This window comes from Aquarana catesbeiana, linkage group LG06 (genome assembly GCF_042186555.1).
Source record: "Aquarana catesbeiana isolate 2022-GZ linkage group LG06, ASM4218655v1, whole genome shotgun sequence".
Lineage (NCBI taxonomy): Eukaryota > Metazoa > Chordata > Amphibia > Anura > Ranidae > Aquarana > Aquarana catesbeiana.
Genome location: NC_133329.1, coordinates 38,657,108 through 38,673,194, shown reverse-complemented (window position 1 = coordinate 38,673,194; position 16,087 = coordinate 38,657,108). Strand labels below are relative to the sequence as shown.

Genomic DNA, 16,087 nt, shown 5'->3' with positions numbered 1-16,087 from the left:
AACCCCCACACCATAATCCCCCTCCACCAAATGATTTGCACCAGTGCACAAAGCAAGGTCCATAAAGACATGGATGAGCGAGTTTGGGGTGGAGGAACTTGACTGGCCTGCACAGAGTCCTGACCTCAACCCGATAGAACACCTTCGGGATGAATTAGAGCAGAGACAGCAAGTCAGGCCTTCTAGTACAACATCAGTCCTCACAAATGCTCTTCTGGAAGAATGGTCCAACATTCCCATAGACACACTCCTAAACATTGTGGACGGCCTTCCCAGAAGAGGTGAAGCTGTTATAGCTGCAAAGGGCGGAGCCAACTCAATATTGAACCCTACAGACTAAGACTAGGATGCCATTAAAGTTTGTGTGTGTGTAAAGGCCGGCGTCTCAATACTTTTGACAATAAGGTCTATTTGAAGAGAGTGGATATTATAGAATCAGTGTAAATCACAGTGGGTACATTTTTCATATGTTGAGGGTGCTGATGCCTTTTTATTGCAGAACAAAAAAGACACAGAATTCACTAGATTTAGAAAAGGGGTGTGCTTTGTAAGCCACAGTCCTAAAAAAATTAATTAGGGGTGCACCAAATGGGTTTTTTGGTGCTGAAACCGATACCGAAAATGAAAAATACACTAGGCTGAAAACCGAAACCGAAAATGACCGATATCGAAACTTATTTTAAAAAAAATATTTTTATACAGGAGATGATCAGAGACTGCAGACATGATACAGGAGATGGTCAGAGACTGCAGACATGATAGAGATCAATGCAACCTCACCAGTGCCCGTCAGATGCAGCCAGCCTGTGTCCCCAGTGCAGCCAGCCTGTGTCCCCAGTGCCAGTGCAGCCAGCCTTTGTCCCCAGTGCATCCAGCCTGTGTCCCCACTGCAGCCAGCCTGTGTCCCCAGTGCCAGTGCATTCAGCCTGTGCCCCCAGTGCAGCCAGCCTATGTCCCCAGTGCAGCCAGCCTGGGTCCCCAGTGCAGCCAGCCTGGGTCCCCAGTGCAGCCAGCCTGTGTCACCAGTGCAGCCAGCCTGTGTCCCCACTGCAGCCAGCCTGTGTCCCCAGTGCATTCAGCCTGTGCCCCAGTGCAGCCAGCCTATGTCCCCAGTGCAGCCAGCCTGGGTCCCCAGTGCAGCCAGCCTGGGTCCCCAGTGCAGCCAGCCTGTGTCACCAGTGCAGCCAGCCTGTGTCACCAGTGCAGCCAGCCTGTGTCACCAGTGCAGCCAGCCTGTGTCACCAGTGCAGCCAGCCTGTGTCACCAGTGCAGCCAGCCTGTGTCCCCACTGCAGCCAGCCTGTGTCCCCAGTGCGTCCCCAGTGCAGCCAGCCTGTGTCCCCAGTGCGTCCCCACTGCAGCCAGCCTGTGTCCCCAGCGCAGCCAGCCTGTGTCCCCAGCGCAGCCAGCCTGTGTCCCCAGCGCAGCCAGCCTGTGTCTCAACTACAGCCAGCCTGTGTCCCCACTGCAGCCAGCCTGTGTCCTCAGTGCATCCCCAGTGCAGCCAGCCTGTGTGCTTAGTGCAGCCAGCCTGTGTCCCCACTGCAGCCAGCCTGTGTCCCCAATGCAGCCAGCCTGTATCCCCAGTGCTTCCCCACTGCAGCCAGCCTGTGTCCCCACTGCAGCCAGTCTGTGTCCCCAGTGCGTCCCCAATGCAGCCAGCCTGTGTTCCCAGTGCGTCTCCAGTGCAGCCAGCCTGTGTCCCCATTGCAGCCAGCCTGTGTCCCCACTGCAGCCAGCCTGTTTCCCCAGTGCGTCTCCAGTGCAGCCAGCCTGTGTCCCCACTGCAGCCAGCCTGTGTCCCCAGTGCAGCCAGCCTGTGTCCCCAGTGCAGCCAGCCTGTGTCCCCACTGCAGCCAGCCTGTGTCCCCACTGCAGCCAGCCTGTGTCCCCACTGCAGCCAGCCTGTGTCCCCAGTGCCAGTGCAGCCAGCCTGTGTCCCCAGCGCAGCCAGCCTGTGTCCCCACTGCAGCCAGACTGTGTCCTCAGTGCATCCCCAGTGCAGCCAGCCTGTGTCCCCACTGCAGGTAGACTGTGTCCCAAGTTCAGCCAGCCCATGTCCCCAGTGCGTCCCCACTGCAGTCAGCCTGTGTCCCCACTGCAGCCAGCCTGTGTCCCCAGTGCGTCCCCAGTGCAGCCAGCCTGTGTCCACAGTGCAGCCAGCCTGTGTCCCCAGTGCATCCCCAGTGCAGCCAGCCTGTGCAGGGGAAGAGAGTGGAGAACCGCCGACGCCTGGTTGATTACAGCGCTAGGAACATAACAGCTTTCATTTCAATAGCTGTGTGTTCCCCGCCGCGCCGTCACATACAGCCCCTCCCCCTTTTCCGGGGAACTTTGATAGACAGATCACATGTCCAATCCTGGGACGGGTGATCTATCTATCAAAGTTACCCGGACAAGGGGGAGGGGCTGTATGTGACGGCGTGGCGGGGAACACACAGCTATTGAAATGAAAGCTGTTATGTTCCCGGCGCTGTAATCAACCAGGCGGTGGCGGCGTCGGCACTCCTCTCTCTTCTGCGCTATAGGACACCCCCGTGATGGGTGGCACCAGGCCCCACCCCCCGCCCAGGCCCCACCCCATTTTCAGCTTCATTATCAGCCATTTTTCTCTTTCGGCAAATTGCCGAAAAGGCCATTTTTGGCCGATATGTTTCGGCGGCTGAAATTTCGGTGCATCCCTAAAAATGATCCATGTCCATCTTTATATTAGGTAATAGCGTGTACCTTGTCATATAGTTGAGGAGAAAGTGATGCTGGATCAGTAAGCTAATTATGGTGACAATGTGCATCTAGTCTTATGCCCTGTACACACGACCGGTTTTGCCATCGAAATAAAACTCTGAAGGTTTTTCCGACGGAATTCCATTCAAGCGGTCTTGCATACACACGGTCACACCAAAATCCGACCATCCAGAACGCAGTGACGTACAACACGTACGACAGGACTAGAAAAAGGAAGTTCAATAGCCAGCGGCCAATAGCTTCCGTCTCGTACTTGCTTCAGAGCATGCGTCGTTTTTTTACGTCGGAACAGCATACAGACGAGCGGTTTTCCCGATAGTAATTAGTTCCGTCTGAAAAATGTATAACATGTTCTCTATCTAAGTTCGTCAGAATTTTTGACGGAAAAAGTCAGATGGGGCATACACACAGTCAGAATATATGATGAAAAGCTCCCATCGGACTTTTTCTGAAGGACATTCCTCGTGTGTACGCGGCATAAGGCTCGGTTCACACCTTTGCAGTTTGCGTTTGATGATTTCTGCAGTGCTTTTTGCTGTGCATTTTGTGTTTTTGGACACGCGATTTTGAAGTGATTTGCATATTTGATGCTTTTTTTTGGCCAATTTGTTGTTGGGCAAATTTAAAAAAATGCAAAACTCAAATCGCTGCAAAAACACAATACATGGAACCAAGTCTATTGGAACCAAAAAAGCATATAAATAATTTCCTGACCCTTTCCAAAAACGCGCTAGATGAAAAAAGCATAGATGTGAACGCGTTCCGTAGGAAACCATGTTAAGTGAACTGTAGTGCGTTTCTGCAAAAAAGCATGAAAAAAACGCATTCATGTGAACGAAGCCTTATGGTGGTGAAGAAGGAATTTATGGCATAATGCCAGTATGCCTATAGTTATCTAGTGGATAAGGAAGTATTATTTTTTTTTATGTAATTGGGGGGGGCAAAGGTATTAGGACATTGACATTTCATTGCAGGTTTTTCTTTTATTTTCTGGTTCTTCCTAAATTATTTTATTATAGTAATCAACATTTTCTAGACCTCGTACAATTACTCCTACATAAAATTTATGTTTTAGAATTTTTTTTTGTATTTACTTACAGACATTAAATGGCTTGTACCATGTCGTCTCCTGAGGAAGTGTTGTGGACTGTAAGACGTCTGAGAGATAAATTAGTAGAAATATTTGAGGAAGATGTGGATGGATTGTGTGATGAGTTGGACTCCCTCCATCTCCTATCTCTGGAGGAATACATGGATCTTCAATATGATGAGGATCCCGGGGTGAGAACTGAAAAGATGATTAATATTATACTTCAGAAGGGGGAAAAAGCCTCAAAGAAATTCCTAGATCATTTCAATAATATGACTGTCAGGTTTCCGGCATTGTCCAGGTTGTCGGAGTTCCTTTATGAAGGTAAGTCATCGCACAGGATAACAAAGCTGCCATTATCTGAAATTTGTAGTATAAATACATCTCTATTTAAGTTATCAATGTGCTTTAGAAGATGATCTAATTTGGAGGAATATTCCAAGAGCAAATTCTTGGCAGAGTGTAACAGTGCGCTCTGAAACTTGGCTCAGCTCAACTTAGTAGTATAGAGAATTCATAGCAGACAGTGGAGTCATCTCTTATGTCTATGGGTGGCATGAGATATCCTGGATCCATTTTTTCAGTGTAGACTTATTTTATTGAAAGTATCCCAACCTTCAAATTTTGAAAATGATTCCCTTACTATCTGGGTTATCAGGGCCGGATCAAGGGTGGTGCTTGGGTGGACTCGCCCCCCCTCCCCCCCCAGCTCCCGTGGCATCAGATTAAGGAAGTGAAGGGGTTAGGGGGGCACCACACAGCCTTGGCAATGTCATGTCAGCTGTCTGCCCCTATCTGCTGCACCACATCATTCATTTCGATAGTACAGGGGGCTGACCAGGAGGCACAGTGTCATCTATTTCTATTGTGCCGGTGGCTGGCCTGCCCGCACCATGGAAGGGGATGGCATTGATCCAGTGTGGACATTTAGAAGAGGATGGAAGTCCTGATTTAGTTCAGACTGGCTTCACCCCCTGCCCTCTGTCCACCATGATGGTGCAGTTAAAGTAAAGATTTTAAGTTTGGACTCTATTTGTGAAGGGGGGTTGTTGTAAAGAAGGACCCCAATGTGATTGGGGCTGAATGTGACATTATGGCAGACTCGAATATGAAGAGAGGGGCACCCTGATGCAATTGGTGGATGCTGTCTGATGAGGGCACTTGATGTTAGAGGGGAGGACTCTGATTTGAAATTGGACTGTAATGTGAAGGGGGAGGACATTGATGTAAAACGGGGACTCCCGCATGTGTCATGCAGCCCAATAAATATGGTACAGGTCTGAGGTGTCTCATGATTTTGCATACTTTACAAGGGTCCTCTTACTAGAAAAAGGTTTGAGAAACACTGGCCCAGTAAATAAGCTTTTGTCCCCTTGTAGAGATGGAGGGCACTAATAATCCCTGTTCACTCCTGTGCCACTTCTGTACTATCCGGAAGTCATATCGTTACTTCCAGGTCGTGAATTATGATACAGAAGTGCTCTGAGAAAACAGGGAATACTGGTTCCCTGCATCACTATCATACATGTATGACAGGAGGTGTGTTGACAGTAGGCATCCACAATTCTTTTTTCTGCACCCCCAGATCAGAGGTGAGCTGTGAATGGAGGTGGGTGAAAAGGTGAACATTGGATGGAGAGGGGTGCAGAAGTCACCAGTGGAGGGAGGGAGCACGGAGATGACCAGAGGATTTGAGGGGTGCACAAGTCATCTATGGTTGGAAGGATCGGGAGAGCAGAGGTGACCAGTGTATGGAGGAGGTTACAGAGATGACCAGTGGATAGAGAGAGTGCAGAGGTGACTAATGCATGGAGGGGGCTTGATTATACAGAAGGCATTCTGACCAACATTGGACAGGTGCCTCACTGACTACCATTGTAAGGAGACACACTGAAAAATTGTTAGGGTACACAGTCCGCCTGACCCTTATGCTATACACTACATAGGCCTGACACCTTCACTTTATTTGCTATATTTCACAGTGAAGGGGCAACTGATTGCTATACTCTTGATGGTTAATTATGATGTGATGTTGGGGGCTAATTGTTGTGCAGTGCTGGGGGTTTATTACTGTGTTTTGCTGGGAGTTAATTACTGTGCCATGTTGGGGGTTTATTACTGTGCTATACTGGGGGTTATTTATTTTCTTGGGGGTTATTAATGGTGGCCATGACATATGGTGTGGATTATCACTGCTGCCCCTGAAATTTTCTGGGGGTTATCATTACTAGTCCTATTTGGGCTTATTTTACTCCAACAATCTCTTTAGTGTATCTCAAGGCCAAATTTGCCTTATACAAAGAAGAAACACTGCAAGTCCCAGACCATGAAGAAATACTCATGTTTTGGCCACTCCCAATCTTGGCAATGCTTACTTTTTGGACAACACCCATTACCCGATCCCCCCCCCCCCCCCCCCCACAGCACCTCCCCCCCAAAAAAAAAAATCTGTCAAAATCCACCCATGGGTAAGCTGTATATTCAGTATAGTGATAGTGTGTGTCCCATTAGATAGTAGAGGAGGAAGAAGTGCTTGATTAGTAAACTAAATGTGGAAAGAAAGCCTGTCATGTCTTATGTTGGTGACGGAGGAATTCATTAAGTAGGGTTCCCTTTATAAGTTGACATTGGGGTTGATTTACTAAAGGCAAATTGACTGTGCACTTTGCAAAGAGCAGTTGCTCCAGAGCTTAGTAAATGAGCAGACGCTCTGCTGACTTTAATCAACCAATCATATGAAAGCAAAAAAATTGATTTTTAAACAGCTTACCTGTAAAATCCTTTTTTTGGAGTACATCACGGGACACAGAGCACCATAATAATGACTATCTGGGTTATATGCTACCTTTAGCTGATTGGACACTGGCAACCAATAGTAAGAAGGTTCCTCTCATATAACCCCTCCCACACGGGAAGTACCTTTAGTTTTGTAGCAAGCAATGAAGATCCCAGAAAAGAAGGGAGGGACCTCTGTGTCCCGTGATGTACTCCAAGAAAAGGATTTTACAGGTAAGCGGTTTTAAAAATCCATTTGCCCAAGTTAATATGTGATTTACCTCTTTTTGGGCCGCCTGGCTCCGGGTGCCCCCTTGGTGGTTGATGTATGCCACCACCGTGGAGTTGTCGGACTGGACTCGGACAGGAAGACCCCGCAATCTGGATGTCCAGAATAGGAGATGTCAGACTTACACGTACCTGACTGACGAACCCGATATAGCAGGGGAAGGCCTCCCGTACGTATATGGTTCCCGGCCCCTGATAGAGCAAACAGAAGGCATGGGAGCACAGAGTGGTATGAGAGCCTGGCGGGTGATTTGCAGGGATAAGGCCCAAGGTCCTGATGCAAGCTGGTAGGAGATAATTGGTAGACTGAAGATCAGCTAACAAGTGCAGAGCAGGAGCAGAGCAGGCAGATCCGGTCACTAGCAAAGTTGGCAGCAGGCAGTCAGCACGGTACAAAAGGAGCAGGCAGATTCAAAGTCCAGGTCACAGGCAGGTTTGGCAGCAGGCAGTCGGCACGGTACAAGGGGTCAGGCAGGTCCAAAGTCGGAGGCAGGCCGGGGTCAGATGCAGGCAGATAGCAAGGAAGAGTCCAGTAAACAAGCTGGGTCACAGAGAGATCAGACTAGCACACAGGCAAACAGGAAGTACGGGAACAGGAAGCTGATGATCGGACAGCACCGAGCACAGAATCCCAGCACCTTAAATAGAGCGACCGGTGCCAAACATCGCGTGCATGCACGCGCCGATGCACCCAGGCGCGCGCCCGCGCACTCCAGAGTGCCCAGCAATCGTCCTGTACCGAGATCCTCTCTGACAGGAGAGCCAAGCGAGCTGCCCGAATTTCCAGCAGATTCATGGGCAGTCTTTTCCGCTTGGGACCATATTCCCTGGACGGAAGACTCTTCCAGGACTGCCCCCCAGCCGAGACAACTGGCGTCCCTAGTTACCACCTTCCAGGTTACAGGTGGAAAGGATTTTCCGCCCCTCAAGTTGCTGGTTTTCGACCACCAAGAGAGGTCCCGTTGTAGATAGAGACATGGGACGATCCAAGTGTTGAACAGTCTTGTACCAGGCCTCCAAGATATTTTTCTGGAACAACCTGGAGTGAAACTGCACATAGGGGACTGCGCTGAAAGTTGACACCATCTTGCCCAGCAACCTCATGCACAGTCGAATCAAAGGCCTCTCTACCCCTTTGACCTTTTGGACCAGCTCCACTATGGAGTTGACCTTTAAGGGAGGTAAAAATACTCGTTCTTGAGTGGTGTCCAGGATCAGGCCCAGATATGTCAAGACCTGAGCCGGACGGAGGGCTGATTTGTCCACATTCAGAATCTAGCCTAGGAACCTCGGAAAACGAACTGCTGTTGTAACTTTTTCTACTAGGATGGAGCAAGATTGGTCCAAAACAGAAGATCGTCCAGATATCCTATCACCGAGATCTTTTGGGACCTTAGGAATGCCAATACCGGGGCCAGAATCTTTGTGAAGACCTGAGGGGCCGTGGCTAGACCGAATGGCAATGCCAAAAATTGGAAATGACACCCCTCTACTGCGAAACACAGAAATCTTTGATGTGGACCGAAGGTTGGTACATGCAGGTACGCGTCCTTGATGTCTATGGATGCTAAGAAATCCCCTTTTCTCAAGGATGCGATTACCGAATGGACCGAGTGCATACGGAAGGATCGGACATTTAGAAAGCAGTTGAGGGACTTGAGCTCCAGAATGGGCCTTACCTCCCCATTCGGCTTCGGCACTGTGAAAAGACTCGAGTAAAACCCCTTGACTCTTTCTTTGTGCGGAACCTTGACAATTACCCCCTGCTTTTCCAGATGCTGTAAAGCCAGGAACAGGCACTTTTTTCTCTGGATCTGACGGAATTCTGGATACCAGAAACGGAGTTGGGGGAAATTCCCGGAACTCTATTTTGTATCCTTGTGTTATAGTGGAAATTACTCACCTGTCCTGAACCAGTTTCCCCCAAGCATCTGAGAACAGCCGAAGTCTGCCCCCCACCCGTAGGAGTGGGGGCGCCCCTTCACAAGGTAGACTTGGAATTGGACTTGGCTGGATTTTGGGTCCAGGGTCTTTTTTAACCCTGAGGTTTTTTAAAACTAGGCGGCTGAGGCCGTCGATACCGCTTGGGATAAGAAGCACTTGGCCCTGGAGCGTTGGGAATCTTAAAGGAAGGCTGCTTTTTCCTTCTTTTAACAGGAAGAAATGAGCTCTTTCCTCCTGAGATCTTTTTGATATATTTATCCAGATCCTCTCCAAATAGACTCTCTCCATGAAAAGGAAAAGCCGCAAGCAGCCTTTTGCATGGCTTCTCGGCGGACCAGTTCTTTTTTTTATTTAAACTTCTTTTTATTAAGATTTTCGATACAAACAAAGAACATTTTCTTCAAGGTGCGTCTACATGACACTCCCCCGAAGGTGCGGCCACACAGGGCCCGAATTTGAAAATAAAATAACACTACTATCTACCCTAAACAGCCAATAATTCTAAAAAAAAATCCCCCCTTCCTCCCACCCACCCTTCGCTAATACCCTCCCCTTGTCACAGCTCTATTAATCGGATATTATAACATAAATTCATTTGGTTATATTCTGAAGTATTATACTCTTACATGCATTACTGTTTACCCCGTGTCACTGATAAAATCTTCTTACTTTAGGCAAGTTGCATCAATTATACTGTTTAAGATCCTACTAACAACTTTTCTCCTGTGTATGCACTTTTCCATCCTCTTCCATGACGAGAACACAACTTCCAGTACATCTTCCTTTTAAACCCCACTTGATGCTGTATTAACCGGATTAATCCCACTGTGCTGTCGGAAGTAAACCAGGCCTGCCATACTTTGTCAAATTTCTTCCCACATCCCCTGGCTCTATATGTCGTTTTATAGTACGGCATCATTTTGTTCACCAAACCTTTCCAAAAATTCAGATCTGGAGCCTTCGCATGCTTCCATTTAAGCAATATGGCCTTCCTTCCATAAAATAATAAAATAGAGAGAAGCGTTCTCAGCGCTCTGGCCAGTACCACCTCCTCTACTAGTCCCAGCAGGCACACCCTCACAGTCATTGGTATAGGTATGGATAGAATGTCCGAAATACACTCCGTGAGTGCCCTGTTGAACTGTTGAACTAGAGGGCAGCTCCAGAATATGTGTTCTGCATCAGCCGGAGAGGCTGTGCATCTCCAACAATCTGCCGAGACCTCCCCAAAGATTTTTGCCAGTCTAGCTGGGGTATAGTAGCTTCTATGTAAAAATTTAAATTGAATTAGTCTGTCCCTGGCTGATACTAAATGTTTAAAGGGCTGATTCCATAAGTCATCCCAGTCTTCTCCCTGTAGATCTGGAACCTCTGCCTCCCATTTACTTCTACAGTTAGCCACTGCCTTTGGTGTCGTCTTGAAAAATTCTTTATATGTCAGTGAGAGGGGTTTAGCTATGTCTTTAGCAGTTAGTAAGGACTCAAGGGCCGAGGGCAGAGATTCCACCCTCATCTCTTTAAATTGTGTCTGGTAGGCATGTCTTAATTGAAGAAAACTAAAGAAATAGGAATTGGCCAAGTTGTTTCTCGACTGTAATTGTGGAACAGTCAGTAGCTCACCAAAGGAGGTTATATCTTTTAGAGTTTTATCCCTTTTACTGCCCAGATCATTGGATCAGGCATTCTGTAAAAGTGGGGCAAAGTTGGGTTCATCCATAATGGGGTAGATGGAGAAAGTCCCTGAAAACTGGGACTAGCCAATTTTACCGCTCCCTTCCATGCTCTGACTGTTGCCTTCATTGTTGTAGTCATTGGCAAGTCCGAACTAGGACCTCTAAATGATGCTAGACGTAGACTTTCATATGAACCTCGCTTCCAACATTGTAGCCGCATCTCCTTCGTCCATAATCAACCATATGCGGGCAAATACCATTTGGCCCGCCAAATAATATTTTTGCCAATCCGGCAAGTCCAGCCCTCCCTGATCCCCTGGTTCTTGTAATACCTTGATTCCTATTCTAGGGGATTTCAGTGCCCAAATAAAAGAGCTTACTATTCCATCCAGTTGCTTACAATATGATTTTGGGATCCAAACTGGAGCATGCCTTAAAAAGTATAATAAGACTGGAAGGAATTTCATTTTGAGTAAGCAAATCCTACCCAATAAGGATAGTGGCAATTTGGTCCATGCTTGTATTTCTTGTTTAAGGAAAGTCAGCTGTGGAAGTAGGTTTAGGGGTAGGTAGTCTTTAATGTTTACTGTAATTTGAACTCCTAGGTACTTAAGGGATGTAACCCATTGTAAAGGTAGACTGGGGTCTGCACTCTCTCTAGCTTTCCTATCTACCGGGAGAACCAACGACTTGCTCCAATTTACCCTCAACCCAGAAAATTTGACAAAATTATTAAATATTTCCAGCACTTCTTTTAGTGATTCTCCAGGGTCATTTAGGAACAAAAGCATGTCGTCCGCGTAAAGCGCAAGGGTTTCATAAATAGTACCCACTTTGATTGCCTGTATCTTCCCAGAGGATCTAAGGGCGATGGCCAGAGGCTCCATAACCAGGGCAAACAAGGAAGGTGATAGTGGACAGCCCTGTCTGGTGCCCCTGCCCACCTTAAAATAATCTGATACAGCCATCCCCATTCTAATGGCCACTTTTGGGCTTCTGTATAACAAAGAAATCCACCTCCTAAACTGGGGCCCGTAACCCATCACTTCCAGAGTCTTAAACATATATGTCCAGTCAACGGAGTTGAATGCTTTTTCTATATCAATCTGAAACCACTACTCTGGACTCAGAGTCTGTTGGCGGGAGCTGCAGGTGAGTAAACAGTCTCCTGAGATTGGTGTCTGTGGATTTACCTGGCATAAAACCCGTTTGACCCATATTAACTATTGACTAAATTACTTTCACCAGTCTGGTTGCTAGTAGCTTAGTGAGAATTTTCAGATTTGAATTGAGGAGAGAAATGGGACGATATGAGGCACAGTCGGTCGGGTATTACCAGGTTTCAGTAAAAGTATCATGTAAGCCTCTGACATAGAGGCCGGTAATGAGGCTCCTTCACTACAATGTTCTAGTAACCAGCTGAGTCTCGTGGCCAACAGTTCCACATTTGATTTGTAGAAATCTGCTGGGAAGCCATCTGGACCAGGGGCTTTATTTGGCGGAAACGCAAATATTGCTGACTGTACCTCTTTGATTGTTATTTAAGCATCTAGGATACTGCTGTCCTCCTCTGAAAGTTGTGGTATGGACAACCCCTCTAGTAACAAGTCCAATTCTGCAGTGTCATAACGTGGGATGGGGGAGTATACATTTTAGAAAAAATCCACAAATTCCTTCATGATAAGTGACGGGTCAGAAACCAAGTGCTTTTAATAACGAGGATGTGAGCAGTTGGACAGTGATCCGCCACCAATATTGCCAGTAATTTCCCATTTTTATCTCCTTCTGCAAAGATTGTGTGGGCTCTTTCGGTCATTTCTGATGTTGTCAGCCCCTTTATATGTAAAGTTAAACGACGTCTTGCCTCTAATAGAGAAACGTATGAGGCTCCAGATGGGGCCTCAGCATGTATCCCCGCACACTCCCTCTCTTTCTAATGAAGTCTAGAAAGCTCCTCATTGTCATTTGTGCGAGCAGTTTTTATGGCCGATATGCACTCCCCCCTCACCACTACCTTAAATGCGTCCCACACCACAGGGGGCTCGGCTGTGTCGATGTTGGTGGACCAATACCCTTTAATTTCTTCCTCCAGATGGGCAGCAACTAAGTCATGTTGCAGCCAGCTGGGCGACAGCCGCCATCCTCCCTTCCCCGCCCCACCCGGAAAAGCCAGGCTAAGAGAATGGGGATTATGGTGTGTTAGACCCCCCACCAGATACTCAATACCCTCAACACACTGTAGGAGACGATCATTGCCAAAGGCCATATCTATCCTGGCTGATGATTTATGTGTCATTGATATATGTGAAAAGCAACAAACTGTGGGGTGTTTCCACCTCCACAACTCCACCAAACCAGCCGCTGAAGCCCAACCATTCAAGTCAGCCGAGCTCCCCCTATTTGGGTTGGAAGAGTCCAACGCCACATCAAGGATGGCGTTGAAGTCTCCCAGCAGCAACAAGGGTAAAAGCACATATTCTGCCAGTCTATTAAGTAGATCATATTAAAGTTGAGCCTGGAACGGAGGAGGCACATATACACTCACCAGCAACATCTTGTAGTGATATATTTCTATTACAACTGCAACATACCTACCCCCCCGAATCTATGATAACCTGGTGAATGGTGCAAGGCACAGACCTGCTTATTAGCATTGTGACCCCTCTAGCGAAGGTAGAGTATGTGGAATGTATGGCTCTCTGAATCCAGTGCCTACGCAGTGCTAGTATCCGATTACGTTCTAGGTGCGTTTCCTGCAGGAGAATAATGTGTGGTTTAGTTTGTTTTAGGTACTGGAACACAGACGCTCTTTTAAACTTGTGATTGAGGCCCCTTACATTCCAGGACACAATGCTGATCTTATTCGCCATGGTTACATTTGTTGATATAGTGGAGAACACTGTAGGTATCAATAACCTCTTCCTTATGCCCAGCAATTGCGTCCTCCATATACTTCAGACTCATACAACAAAAACTTATGATAAGTGTTAGATTATGAGCTGTGATAAGAAAAAACGTAACTTCCCCCCTGCTATTATACCGGAAATCAAACCTGAAAAAAAACAAAACAAAAGTTCCGATATGTAGCTTCATCCCAAAAAAACAATCAAGAAAACTTGTGGTGAGTTCCGGCCGCATCTGACAATAGTCCGGCAGTTCTTGCTGAAAGTTCACATCCCTTTCTACTCCTTGTGACAGAAATATGTGGCTTAAAGCTTGTGCAATTTGAGTTGGGTGCTGCTTGCAAAGTAACACTGGGGAGAGCCCTCCCCCTCTGAAAGAAGAATAAATAAAAAGACAACTAGGCAGCCTGTGTGTATGTTAGTCAGGATAAAAGGAAACACCTGTAATATTGATCTGAAAAATTGATCTGAAACAAAAAAGCACGGGGGGCGTGGCTTGCCTGGAGAGAAGATGGCTGCCTGATCCACCAACTCTCTCCCACCTCAGCCTAAAAAGAGCCTCAAACGGGATCTACTACCCCTAAAACATCTCCAAACGATGGGAACATCTTCTCGTGGACCTTCCCAGAGCAGATCCCGGTCCCCGAGAGGAACTACCGGCAGTGCAAGCCATACGATCCCGGAGATCTTCCGGACACAACGGATAACAATGGCGTCCTCCCCTCCCGCCTCAAGCTCCTCTCTGTCTCAATCGGAGATAACGCTCACCCGCACAGATGCAAGCACCGCTCCGCTCCCCCAACCATTACCGTCGCACCGCCAGCCCAGCTTACAAGACCTACAAACAGTGGCGGCTGACATCAAAGATACCTTATTCTCGGCCATCACGGACCTGCGCCTTGAGTTACAGGCCATCACAGGCCGCATACAAAAGGTAGAAGACGACGCGATGCGGCAAACCTCTCATGTAAAAACAATACACCGCAGAGTTGAATGCCACACATTACAACTGAGGGACCTCCAAAGACACGTCGAAGACCTCGACAACCGAGGCCGCAGACACAACCTCCGGATAAGAGGAATACCCGAAGCTGTGGAGCAGGACAGAACCAAAGCAGTTGTGACAGGCCTCTTCAACCACCTTCTAGGCCGCCCTGAACACACACAAATCGGTATGGAACGCATCCACAGAGCCCTCCGCCCTAAGGGAAGAGAATCAGACCCCCCGAGGGACGTAATTTGTCACATAATTGACTTTTCCATCAAAGAAGAAATCCTGCAAAAAGCCCGTGAAAAAGCTGTATTGGAATATAACGGACAACCCGTCCACATATACCAAGACCTGTCAGCCATAACACTGCGCCATCGTAAAGATTTACGCCCCCTGCTGGATGTCTTGAAAGCGAAAGGAATAAGATACCGCTGGAAGTTCCCTTTCGGTCTCTCAGCTATACATCAAAGCCGCTCTGCCCTCCTCAGAGTACCGGAAGACCTGGATAGCTTCTGCCGTACCCTGGACATTCCGTACACTCCGGTCCCTAACTGGTACTCTGAATTCAACACTCTACCACCAGACCATCCATCATATGGAGAAGAACCCATGGATGCCCACAACACCTCCTTTCGTAGAAGACGCTCTCCTTCCAATCACAGAATCGGCGCCTCACCTGGCTCCTGCTATCCACCGACCAGCCCCATGACGGCACCCCTTCCTCGCAGGGCCCGAAGAGATCGTTGAAGTCCCAAGCAGATCCTTCTCCCCTACGAATCCTCCACCGTGCCTCACTTCCACACTGATTGCCGAAGACCCCTGGAAAGACGTGACGCGCCGAGCAATCGAACACTCACCTCCACCACCGGAACTTTCGATAACCGATCCTTGCCGCTCCAGCGAACCCCATCCACACACGGCTTTACGTGACTCTTCCTCAACCTCTCCCCCTGCCATGACCGCGCAACCTCTGCCTCTCTCCCCGCTCACAGACTCTCCCTGGAAGACATACCAGAGACTTCAAGAATCCACAACTTGATACCAGCACTCACCGATCGGCCTCATCGCACCCAAATACCTGACGAATTACCCCACGAACTGCCTATAGACCGGTCTCCTTTCGTCCTACAATCAACTACAGTATGATATAGGTATTGTTTGTTATGCATGCACCATAGGTAACACTCTATGAGTTAGAATACCTCCTGATAAAGGAAGATTGACAGGCCTCATGCCTCTTTTGCACCACAATGATTCATATCTTTGCAACGTTTCACTTAGAGTTCTACAATGGTTAGAGTTTTACACCAGTTACTTTTTACTGCGTAACGCCTACTCTCAGACTAACACCTGAGCAGGGTGCCAGAGGACGGAGCTGTTAGAGCCCTATAGACACACCTCCGCCTCTTACCCAACATAACCCTCGGTGATTAGCCTCAACATATTATATGATGTTGTAACATAATAACGTTGCTCCTGCAGTACCTCTTCCACACCACCAAGCTTACACGCTCGGGGGGGTTAACACTAACAACCTGTTCCACCCCCAGGTTGCTTACTGCACGCCCCCAGTTAACAATGCACCCATTGACACAGCAACCCCAACCAACCCTCCCTCCAGCCTCACGTGCTGAACCCCCATAACTAGGTTTACACACCAGCATTTAAACCATCCCATC

The 16,087-nt window shown here is 47.9% G+C and overlaps 1 protein-coding gene across 2 annotated transcripts in view; it reads left to right on the top strand.

The window, feature by feature from the left end:
* Nucleotides 1-16,087, top strand: part of LOC141148322 (up-regulator of cell proliferation-like) — a 36,176-nt gene that overhangs the window by 1,986 nt on the left and 18,103 nt on the right. For both annotated transcript variants that reach the window (XM_073635650.1, XM_073635651.1), the window contains exon 2: nt 3,845-4,158. In XM_073635650.1, the coding sequence (XP_073491751.1) occupies nt 3,852-4,158 (307 nt within the window). In that variant the 5' untranslated portion in view covers nt 3,845-3,851. The remainder of the gene's footprint in view (nt 1-3,844; nt 4,159-16,087) is intronic.